This window comes from Astyanax mexicanus, chromosome 10 (genome assembly GCF_023375975.1).
Source record: "Astyanax mexicanus isolate ESR-SI-001 chromosome 10, AstMex3_surface, whole genome shotgun sequence".
Taxonomy (NCBI): domain Eukaryota; kingdom Metazoa; phylum Chordata; class Actinopteri; order Characiformes; family Acestrorhamphidae; genus Astyanax; species Astyanax mexicanus.
Window position 1 is genome coordinate 1,337,468 of NC_064417.1, and position 12,287 is coordinate 1,349,754.

At 38.0% G+C, this 12,287-nt stretch overlaps 1 protein-coding gene across 2 annotated transcripts in view; it reads left to right on the forward strand.

The window, feature by feature from the left end:
* atrx (ATRX chromatin remodeler) overlaps nucleotides 1-12,287 on the forward strand; it is a 47,167-nt gene that overhangs the window by 16,824 nt on the left and 18,056 nt on the right. For both annotated transcript variants that reach the window (XM_007228422.4, XM_007228423.4), the window contains exons 19-28: nucleotides 718-895; nucleotides 1,052-1,189; nucleotides 2,012-2,187; nucleotides 2,545-2,662; nucleotides 5,722-5,852; nucleotides 7,034-7,128; nucleotides 7,223-7,362; nucleotides 8,307-8,457; nucleotides 9,299-9,399; nucleotides 11,972-12,080. In XM_007228422.4, coding sequence (XP_007228484.3) covers nucleotides 718-895; nucleotides 1,052-1,189; nucleotides 2,012-2,187; nucleotides 2,545-2,662; nucleotides 5,722-5,852; nucleotides 7,034-7,128; nucleotides 7,223-7,362; nucleotides 8,307-8,457; nucleotides 9,299-9,399; nucleotides 11,972-12,080 — 1,337 coding nt within the window. The remainder of the gene's footprint in view (nucleotides 1-717; nucleotides 896-1,051; nucleotides 1,190-2,011; nucleotides 2,188-2,544; nucleotides 2,663-5,721; nucleotides 5,853-7,033; nucleotides 7,129-7,222; nucleotides 7,363-8,306; nucleotides 8,458-9,298; nucleotides 9,400-11,971; nucleotides 12,081-12,287) is intronic.

Sequence of the window (12,287 nt, forward strand, 5' to 3'; positions counted from 1 at the left end):
CAGTATTAGCATTAGCTGCTAACCATGCTAAGCGCTAGCTCTTTCACATAGTAATCAACATGAAATAATTCTGCTTGGTCAGATATAGCCCCTAAAATATGTTTGATTAGCATTAGCAGTTAGCTTGTAAAGCTGCTGCTTAACTTACTGTTTAAAATACCCTGTATTAACTATTAAAATATATACATAATTTTTTTTTTTCATTTAATAATAAAGCTCTTAACATGAGATTGGTTGCTTAAAAAAAAAAAAGAATTAATGCGTCTTTGCCTGAGCCGCCTTTGTTCTGTGTGGGCATTTGTATGCTTATAACAGCAGGAAAACATGGCGACATCCTTGTTCACTTTGATGTAGGCATCCTTAGTAGTGTCGCTTAGTGCACATTATAATTCAGCATTTTTTGATATTGATATTTGTTTGTCGATAATCTTTGCATCCCTTCTATACAGTGGGAGAAGAAATAGGCTAATTTAAAAGGTTTTTCTCGTTCAGCTTCACATGAATTGATAGCAAACCATTCATATAAAGATTAATTGGAAATAATATCATTTTATTAATTCCAGCCTTAGTTAATGATAGCTGATCTCCTAAATTAATGTAATTTCTCTGAGCATTGTCTGTAGCCACATTGGGCTGTTCTTTAGAATTTAGTGGTTTATTCTCAGAGGCCTCGGTGCTGCCATGTGCTTACAATATATATTTTTTTGTTTGTGTCAGGTGACGGAGCTGGCCACTGTGAAGAGACCTCAGGAGAGAGCGTTCGCTCTGCAGCGATGGCAGGAGGACGGCGGCGTCATGATCATCGGTTACGAAATGTACCGAAACCTGACGCAGGGCCGAAACATCAAGAGCAAAAAGCTGAAAGAAACTTTCCAAAAGACGCTGGTCGACCCAGGTACCGCGCTGATCCCCTCTTTTTTATTCCTAATTCTGTGCAGGAATGTTTCTGTGATCTGTGTGGGTTTTAGAGGGGTTGTAACTTTATCCAGACACCGTCTCTGAAGTTTACTCCTGTTTTTTCCAATGCTTTTTTCCAAACGCATCACTGCAGGCCCGGACTTTGTTATTTGTGACGAGGGCCATGTGTTGAAGAACGAAGCGTCAGCTGTGTCCAAAGCCATGAACTCTATTAAGACCCGGCGAAGAGTGGTGCTGACGGGAACGCCGCTTCAGAACAACCTGATCGAGTGTGAGTGGGGACGCTGCGTCTGTCTGTAGTGCTACAGATTAAAATACAGTTTAAAAATCTGTTTCTGTATTACTATAAATGTAAATAGATAAATAAAATATTGACAAATATATAATGGGCTAAATTGCCTAAATAATGCACATAACTAAGTACTGTAGAAGCATTTGAAGACCAAAATAATTACTGATACTAGCTAGCTGCTAGGAATGGCTGAGAGTTACGTTTATTTTTTAACATAAAAAATTGCGTAACCTATCTCATTCATATCTAAACTGAGGCAATATAAAGCATAACTTTCAGTTTCTGAAGTTTATTCTTAGAGTATTGTCTCTTCCAAGGTAGTAATCGCTGTTGTTTTTAAACCTGGCAACCTCGGCAGAGTGAGACTGTTGCATACTGCACAGTTCTAGTATTAAAATACTGACCGAAGCTTTGCTGACAACAGATTACAGTGCTTGTCCTTTGCATGTTTCCTTAATATCTAATGATGCATCCTGACCATTTTAGCATATGCAAGAGAAAATATATTGTTCTTTTACTAATGAGTGTATTTAGCACAATCGTATTGGTATTTCTAGGCTCCCCCTAAAGCTGAGAAGTACAATTTGCACTCTTTTCAATCTACCACCAGTACATAATCACTAGACATTGAATGCATCTCAGTTCATCTTATTCTTCGCTGGTATTCCATAAATAGATAAATAAATAAGCCCGTTAAACGAGGGAAAGCACTAAACTATCTACTTACAACTATATTTGTGGATTTTTTTTAAATCAGATTTGTTCCTAATTGTCGATCTTGTTTTTTTTTTCCTCCCTCAGATCACTGCATGGTGAACTTCATTAAAGAGAACTTGCTGGGTTCAGTGAAGGAGTTCAGGAATCGTTTCATTAACCCCATCCAGAACGGTCAGTGCGCTGACTCCACCATGGTGGACGTACGCATCATGAAGAAACGAGCACATATCCTGTACGAGATGTTGGCGGGATGCGTTCAGGTACGTTTTGGTTAAATTACTTTAAAACGTTGGTCTGTTGATTCTGTTTCAATCATTAAAGGTTTAAAGACTTATTTAATACTTAAATGAGTTTAAAACAGTCTAGAACACTGAACATCTCATTAATAAATTCAGTCTGAAAGTATTTTGTGATGCTGCTCTGTTTGTGCAGTGCGTTTTCACTTCAGTTTTGTGCCTTTTTTTTGTATGACCACTATTTTTATGCCTCAGTTTTGCGATTATGTCCATATTCTCCACTTCACAAAAATCACATTTCATATTTTCTTCTTCTTGATCTTGCACTATTGAAACTGGATTAGATTTTGGTGTTTACTCGTATTTTTTATTTTCTTGCAGAGGAGAGATTACACTGCCCTGACTAAATTCCTGCCCCCGAAGCACGAGTACGTGTTATCAGTGCGGATGACGCCTGTGCAGTGCAAGCTGTACCGATACTATCTGGAGCACTTTACAGGTACATATCTTTCCTTTACACAGCTTTTATACTCCTCTTTTGGGTTAATCTGTGTCAAAGTTTCCATATTAATTAATCATATTAATGTTGAACGCACTAGTAGTTTCTCACGTTTCCCATTGTTAATAAAACCTAGGCAGCTTATTTTAAGTTTGTAGAGCAGCTTTGGCCCTGGTCTTTTCAGGGGACACTGATACTCAGAGCTTAAAGCCCAAATTAGGATTTTGCAGATGACGGGCTGAAGTTCGAGCCACTGAAGAGAAGCGAGTTCTGTGTCCCGGCACACTATTGAATTAAGTGGTTTAGTCATGTTATGGCTTAGGCGGCGCTTGTTCTAAAGCAGATCTGCAGCTGGGAGATTGAGTGGCAGCTGGCGTGGAGCCGCAGGCCTATCTGAACAAATTCCCACGTCCTTTTTTCTAATGAAGAGCTTTGGGAGAATTTTCCAGCCGGGGGCTCATTAGCCCGGCTTTCCACTGAACCCGCTACGCTACCGAGCTGCTGCTGCTGCTGCTGTGACTCCGGTCCGGTTCTTCAGAGCACAGACTGCAGATCCACCTCTTACCCCTCGCCTCTATATAAAAGAGCTGTCTCGACTCCAGTGCAAATATTAGAACTGGATTGGTGGTGCTAAAGACTTTGTTTTTTTTTTTACTGATACCCAGCTCTAATTAATGATAATCAACTCCAAATACAATACTAATATGATGCCTTCAATTCAATATCAGTACCCAAACTTTATTAGTTCTATAGATTTTTCTAAATTATCATAAAATACAAAAAGCATAATAATTACTCTCACACCATGTATTTATTTAACAGCGGGCATGAGCGACTTCATCTTTTTGGATCTTGTTGAAACAAATAAACCAGGAGAACTTTATTAAGAAAAACAAAAAACAACAGCATTACTTTAACTGCTTAAACTATAACTCTTTTTCCCTGAGCATACTGCTGCATGCATTTCAGTTTTTAAAAGTTCTTTTTAAGAAATATAAGCATTAGATTGGTGGCAAAATTAAATTATTTTATATTAGTGCTTTCAATTACTTAAATGATTGTAATAAATTTAATTTCATGCATGCAGGTATAAATGTGGCTTAAGTCAGTGGTATTTAGATGCAGATACATCTATCGATTGCAAAATTGCTTGTTCTCGAATCCCGGTCATGCAGCTTGCCATCAGCTGCCGGAGCCCTGAGAGAGCACAAACAATAGTCCTTGCTCTCTCTGGGTGGGTACAGTACAGTAGATGGTGCTCTTTCCCCTCATCACTCCTAGGGTGATGTGGATCAGCACAAGGCTGCATCTGTGAGCTGATGTATCAGAACCAAAGTTCAAAAAGAGGCGGAGTCTGACTTCACATGTATCGGAGGAGGCGTGTGTTAGTCGTCTTAACCCTCCTTGTGTTGGGGCGTCACTAGTGATAGGGGGGATATACAGCTGAATAACAGCTGAATGGATGGGACAATCGGCCAGATAAAAGGAGGAGAAATAAATCTTTAAACAAATTAATTAATAAGCATTGGTTTATTACCATGTTTAGATGACATTTATATTTTTTTGCTTGTAAGAAAGCTTCAGGTAAAGGCAGGTATGCAGGTAGGCACGAATCCTGTGGTGGTGGTGGGAGGATTTGCATGCATGGCCCAGGAAGCAATCCTGCGGTGGGATGGGTATGTTTAGGTTATGATGAGGTGAGGGCCAAAACCACAAAGTCACATTTCCACAAAATCCTTGACTCTTAACCTGAGCTGTGTACTCAACACACAGCCATAAACCTTTCTGAAGTGAACCTGTGGAGCATGAAGGCTGAAGGGAAGAGGAAGTGGTTAAGCGTGTATAGACAGTGTTCGCTTTGTGGTCTTTAACAGTGGTTTATAAAGTTAAACACGTCTTCCGATCTTAGTAGCTGGTGGAACTGAATGGAATAAGGAATTGGGGTTCATTTTATATTGGTGGTGTTTGTTGTGGATGAGAAGTTTACTAACTCCATTACTAATTATTCTATCAATATTTAGTGCAATGGTGTTCCTTACCTCTAACAGGTAATGCTTCAATTAGGATAATTCACTCGTTTTTCATAAAAAATACATGATCAAACTTTTTCTTTTTATGTTTCACTACATTTATTACTTTTGAAAGACCAACATAAAAAAAACAATAGTTTTACATAACATTAAAACTAAAACAAAATTATTTTTCAGTTTTTGCAGATATGCGAGATTTTCATCAACTTTTTATTTTCATTTTATAGGCAAGCAGAAGCAGTTTCATACTAAAAAAAAATACTTTTAACTATTGTTTCTAGATCTTTAATCTTTTAAAATGGATCGATTTGACCCCAAACATTACAGGAGGGTTAAACTGTTTCCTAAGTGTCATCTTGGGTCTATTTTAATTTCAGATTTTAGAAGGTTTTCTAAGAATGTTACTGTGATGTTAATGATTTGCTTCCAGAATCTTTGCGTTAAATCTTTTGTTTTATTGTTGTTTTTACAAGTGAATTCGATATCTTTTTCTAAATTGTAACCAAAGAATACAAAAAGAGAAAATTAAAGAGAAACTCTGTCTTTTTGGATCTTGTTTGGTTCTTTATTAAGAACAAAAACAGCAGCATTACATATCGCTTAACCTATTAATCCTGCTGGATGCAGTGTTTTGCAGTTTTTAAGAAGTCTGTTTTAAGAAATATCAGCTTTAGATTGTCCAAAATTAAATAATGTTTATATAAATGGTGTCAATTACTTGGATATTTATTTGGGTTAGAATTAGGCTTGGATTAGATGCTTTTTACAGTTTTATAATATCGAGAAAGAGAAAGATGGCAGACGATACAGTTAGAAGGAAATGTGTGGATGAGTCTTTAGAAGTAGATCCAGACTTTAGAGCACTTCGACATGTTTACCACACTGAGCAATTCATTATAAACCGCTCCGTCCGCAGTGAGGCTGCTCTCAGGGCTGTAGTTAGTTTGTTCAGGCCCGTGCTGTGCTGTCAGGACTGTGGCATGGTGTGGGAGAGGCTCTGCAGGCTCTAAACTGGTTCTTTCTGAGCAGGTGTCGGTTCTGCCTTGGAGGGGGGAAAAGGCCGCGCTGGGACCAAACTCTTCCAGGATTTCCAAATGCTCAGCAGAATCTGGACCCATCCTTGGTGTCTCCAGCTGGACTATATCAGTAAGGAAAACAAGGTAAAGGCATAAAGACGTTCAACCGGTGAGCTGCAGACCTCTTTCCCTTCAGCCACGTTTAAAACAAACCCTGGGGAACGCCGAGTTTCCTCCAGAGTCATCACTTTCAGCACACAGCCAGGCATGCCACGCACTCAGACTGGTAGCAGGACAGTGTAGGCAAATAATGAACCTTTAAACCACATTTTAATCAGTTTGTCGATCTCACTGTGACTATAGCAGCTGCCTGATTTATAAACTCTAAAATTATAAATATTTTTCTCAATACAGATATTGCAGAAATATTTTTATTTAGCATTTAATCATTTAAAATCTTTAAATCGTCCACAGATTTTAAAACTTACACATTTATCAATTAAGACAAGACGCACTCCATTATTTCTCTGTAAGAAAAGAGGTTACTCAATTTCTTGTCCTACTATTTGAAGTAATAACCAATGAGATGATTTCTGTACTGTGGAGGAATCTGAATTATCTGGTGTGTATTGCGCTTAAAATCCTCTAATTTTCCCAAAAAACGTCAGTGCACCTTATAACATTATAGCTGCTAATGCTAATGCTACTGCAACCAGTGGAAATCTGGAAATATAAACTTACTGTAAATAAACGGAAGCGTTTTACTCACCCAAATAAACAGTTTTCAGGAGAGAAATCTGTGTAGATCAACATCCAGCACTCGCTTAACTTTTTAAGAAAATGATTTTTTTATTATTATTATTATTTTTTTAAAGAATTACAGTTTTGTTCGCTTAGCTTAGCTTTACAGGCCTTGCCACCATTCAGTGGTGAGACCTGCTGAATTAGAAAGAAAACATGGCAACACCCCTGTTCCTTTTTATTGTTGCATAATGCGCCTTATAATCCAGTGTGCCTCGTAGTGCGAGAAATACGGTAGCCCAGCAAGACGTCCGCGAATCACCATGGTACTACCACCACCATGCCTAACAGCTGGTATGAGAGACTTCCTTTGAAAAGATGTATTTGTGATTGCAAGATATATCAGGGTGCTCCCATATTTTGGGTGGGATTTTGAGGATTCATGGATTCACATTTATTTTTTAAATGTTTTTTATATTAAAAGCATTTTTGGGTACACTTTAAATATATAATATATATTGAATTGTGCTGTCCTGCGTTGTGATTCAGTATTTCTAATATTCTAAAGCCTTATTTTCTAACAGGGGTACTTTGATGAAGACAGCATGGAGGAATTTATTGCATCCGACACGGAGGAGTCCTCTATGAGCCTCACCTCTGAGGATGAAAAGCCCAAAAAGTCAGTGAATTTTAATAATTTACCACTCGCATGCAATTTACAATTTCACTCAGTTTCATTCGGACTCATATAAAATGCTTTAAATTCTTTTTAGGAAGAAGAAAAGAGGGAGAGGTAGAGGCCAGAGTTCAGATAAATCCGATAGTGATGAGGTGGAGGTGATTAAGGAGTGGAACACCAGCACTCGGGGAGGAAACCCGGAAGGTCGTAATAGAGCCGAACCTGTGGAGGAGGGTAGGTTTGATTTCTGTGTTGTTTTGTGTTCATTTTTTAAGGCTTTTTCACACCTGTAGTTCTGTAGGTTTCTCTGGTCTAAATCAGTTGATTAGTTTGTTTACTTGGAGTGTTTCTCCTCGGTTTGGTTTGTTTTCACACAGGCACAAACCTAAATGCTGCAAAATATGCATTAATAAACCACTCAAGCACATAGTCTCCTTTGATTGGTCACAGCATTTAAACACTTCTTTTAATGGCATGTCCTGTAGTAAACGTGGTGTGGTAGTAAAACAGTGGTGTGGCTCCGATAAGTGAACGCTGCACACACACAGCGTTCAGTGTGTAAACAGCTTAGCTAGCATGGAGCAGCAGCAGAGACGGCGTTTGTTCATAACCATGGTAGTTAATTACCTGGCTAATATATCAGGTTAAACTGCAACTGAACAGCTGGTTAGCTTGAATTATAATTCTCTCTTTTTCTCTTTCTCGATCTTTCTCTCATTCCCTCTCACTCACTCTCTCTTTATCTCGCTCTCTCACTCTTTGTCTCACACATTCTCTCACTCTCTCGCTCATTCTTTCTCATACTCACTCCCTTTTTTCTCACTCTATCTCTCTCTGAATATTATAATACAGTAAAAAAGGATCTAGTTTGCCTAAAAAAGCATAATTTAAATATGATTAATTGCAGAATATAATTGGGATTTAATACAATTTATGATAATATGAATAACATTTAATTGATTGGGATTTGTATTTATAAAATTATTTAAAATCAAGGATGGCAGGTCTGCATTTGGTTGAAAGTGTTTAGTTAAGGGAAAAAACATAAAATTCCAGTATGTGTGTGTTTGTTTTAAATCATGCAAACTTTCTCCTGTTCCCTGTTTATGGCTCTACTGTTCTTTCAGTAATAATAAATATCTTTGTGCTCTTCTTCACACCTTCTGTCTCTGTTTTAGTTCGTCACAGTAACTCGGGCCCCGGCAGCCCCTCTCCGGACTGGTATAAGGAGTTTGTGACTGAAGCAGATGCTGAGGTGCTGGAGCACTCGGGAAAGATAGTTCTCCTGTTTGAAATTTTGCGGATGGCTGAAGAAGTAGAGGAAAAAGTGTGAGTTTAAACTTGCTTTTACATGTAGCTGAGCAAATTTAGAGAAAATAATTGACGCTGGATGTGATGGCTGTGTATCATGATTTACGGGTTTGTGATTCAGTATATTTCAGTATCCTGCGATATTGTAAGAAAGGAGATATGCTTAGAAGAACTCATAATATAAAAAAAAAATCTAGTGGTGTCGGTCGACTAAAAAAAATTATCTAGTGAATTACAGTAGATTTAAGTAGATTTGATAATGGGTATTTAAATGTGAAATTAAATAATCAATGTTAGAAACACTTAGGTTTGTATTATTGATGCCAATCCATTAAGAATTATTGTATTAATCAGAATAATAATGTGATATAATCATGGATAAAATCATGATTCCTTTTTTTTTTCTAATGCTAGTGCTTAACTGTTTGTATTTGGGAAGGGAACCGTAATAGAGTAGTGTAATTTACACCTTTAACGTACACCTTTTAAATTAGAATATAGTAATGGAGGATAATGAAGAAAATAAACGCTAGTGTAGCTCCATATTCCACACTCAACAGCTTGAATGTGGGACATGTGTGTTAGAAAGAGAAGGAAATAGAGCATATATACAGTTCATAGAGAGAGATACTATACAATTCAGCATAAATTAAAAGGTAATGTACCTTTTGAACTCCATAAAAAATGCTTGTCACCAGGCACAATTACACCAATCTTTACATATAAACTTATCATTAAAAATGATTGTAAATCAAAAAATCAGTACAGAATTGAGAAACACAATATCCTGATACTTGTTTATAGCGTTATTTGCAAAACATTGCTTAATTTCTGTTTGTAATTCTTTTTTTATTTACAGTTTGGTGTTCAGTCAGTCACTGATTTCACTGGACCTCATTGAGGACTTTCTGGAATTGGCAGGAAGAGCCAAAGAGGAGGGAAAACCCTCTCCATACAAAGGTGAGCTCTTTATTTGCTGTGATCAGGTATTACCACCAGCTTCTTGTTGTTGTTCTCTTATAGTTCAGGACCACGTTCTTTACTCTGAACCTGACTGGACTTGGATGAGTATTCTCAGTATATGAGCTTCATGCTGAAATAATGCAGTGTGTTTATGGCTTGGCTGGTTTATTTGCCACTAAAGCATGGCGTAGCGTAGCAGAGCTCCTGGGCATCTATGATTCATCTTATGTTGGGTAGGATATTGTGAGGAATCGCTGCCCAGCATGTATTTTTATGCTCAGTAAACTTCTCTGCAGGTCTTTCAGTAGCCAGCGCCATGAGCTCCATGCACAAATTACTGTTTATGCAGTGAAAACTGTGCTGGAGCTGCTGCTAAATCCAGTTTTCTAAACTTGTGTCGTACAGAAGAGATGGAGTTAGCTCTTCTGTGCCTTCTTTAATGGGACATATATGTAATATACTCAGTGGCACACACTGCATTGCCAAATTACCTGTCAGTGAGCTGTGTGGTATTGTGCGTTTTTTTTTAAGGGGAAATATCTGCTTAGTTCAGTACATCACATGCCCTACACACAATTACAGTGGAGTAAAGTGACACATAATTGCTGTTTAACTAAGTTAAGTAAAGCTAAGTAAATAAAACTGTAATAAAAAAGGCCTTCTTTTGAAGTCAAATTAGTGCTGAATGTTAATCTACACAGGTTACTCACCCAAATAAACAGTTTCAGGGGAGAAAAGTGCTTCTGTTTATTTACAGTAAGCTTAGATTCCTAGAATTTCTCCAGCTCTAAGGCTGGAGCATTAGCATTAGCTGCTAACTGCAGTGCTAGTTGGGAGTTAGGAGCAGGCTACAGACAGATAATACTCCTCTCTGGACAGGGACGTATATTGGCGTATATTGTCTAAGGCTAATGCTGCTCCAGCAGTGCTAGCCCGGAATAGCAGCAGGCTTCAGGCTGATATACTCACCTCTGAAGGGGGAAATAGTGTTTAGCATGGTTAGCGGCTAATGCTAATGCTACTCCAGCCTCAGTGCTGGAGAACTTTACTGCTCCTTAATACCTGACTGGTAGAATTCATACATAAGGAGCACTGTATTATAATTGGTGTTTATCAAAAATAAGCACCAATATTAATTAATGTATTTATTTTTAGATCTTTTGGAACACATTTTGGTTGGTACATTTTTGATATTCAGTTTTGGTGTCGATTATGATGGAAGTTAATATTGTCTCTTGTACATTTGTAGCTACTTCTGTTTGATGAGTCTTGAGTTTAAAGAGAGCCTGGTGAAATTTAGGAGCACATCTTATAACTTACATGCACATCTGACACAGATCTAAGTTAAAAGCCCTCACACACACACACACACACGCAGACACAAAGCCTCTGGCGTAAGGTCATGTTCCTAATTAAACTCCAGCAGCTGTTTTTACTTTCATTTTGAAAATGATTAGACCTTGACTTTTTTTTCTTCTTTTTTCCCTTTTTTATTCCACGAAAAATGTTTGCTTAAGGCTTTGCAATTTGTAATGAAAAGATCACAGAGGGGTAATTGGAAACATACGGAAATGTTAGTTATGAACGCATACACACACACGGGGGGTGGAAGGAGAGGCAGCAATATTAAAAGCTGAACACGAGTGCCCACCGCTCGGCCACCTATCAGTGTGCATACTTTCCCTAAGCTCCACGTGAACACAGCTGGCCCAAGTGGGATTATCACGCTCCTCCCAGAACACAACTGGTTCTGTTATGACTGGAGCGTTCTTCTTCTTCTTCTTCTGTTCCTTCTGTGAGAAACTTGTGAGAGTAAACAATACAACTGATTAACTGACTGGTGAAGTGATGAAGCTTGGCTGGTGTTGGTGGTGGTGATGTTTTGTGGTCGTGTGTCCCCTGCATCATATTACCAGATTTATCACACTATAAGGTGCACTTAAAATCCTTTTCATTTTTCTAAAATTTGTCAGTGCGCTTTATAATCTGATGCTCCTTATGTATGAATTATACCAGTCAGGTATTAAGGAGCAGTAAAGCCACTCTGAGTGCTGAAGTACGGCATTATAAGCTTGAGTTTTCAGTGAAGTTTCTCCAGCACTAAGGCTGGGAGCAGCAGCATTAGCATTAGCCGCTAACCACAGCGCTCCCAGCGATGTATAATGGGATTGCATTTGTCCTGTGTGGGCATCTGTACTCTGATTACGTAAGGATAACGTGGTGACACTCTTGCTTACTTTGATTTAGGCATCCTTTGTAATGAAAAACGTTAAAATCGAACAGAAAATAGTCGTCACCCTATGGAAATAGAATTACAACATCGTTTGCAATACTAAAATAATGTTTTATGACCTGTTTTTATGAGAAAGTTAGTGTTTGTCTAAGGCAGGAGCTGACGTGTTTTGAATTTCCTTAACATGATTGGCAGAGAGAAAGAAAAAGGAAAGGAAAAGAAACTACCTTTTCAGGTGTACCACATATCAAGCGTAGTAAATCTCATGCCGATGTTATAGGTTAAAAAAACATATATATATATATATATATTTGTTGTTTGTGTTCTCTCTTGAAGGTGAGGGCAAGTGGTTCAGAAACATCGACTACTACCGTCTGGACGGGTCCACTAACGCCCTGACCAGGAAGAAATGGGCTGAGGAGTTCAACGACACCAACAATGTTCGGTAAATGAGCTGCAGATTTCATTTTTCAGCAGGATTTGACACACTGCCCACACTGAGACTAAAAGTACCAGTTGGTCTTATATAATATTCTAATATTCTTTCTTAGACACAGATTTTTTTTTAATTTATTATTGGCTGTAATCCATAATCATCAACATTAAAAGAAATAAACACTTAAAATCAATCTTTCTTGTGTGTAATACATAT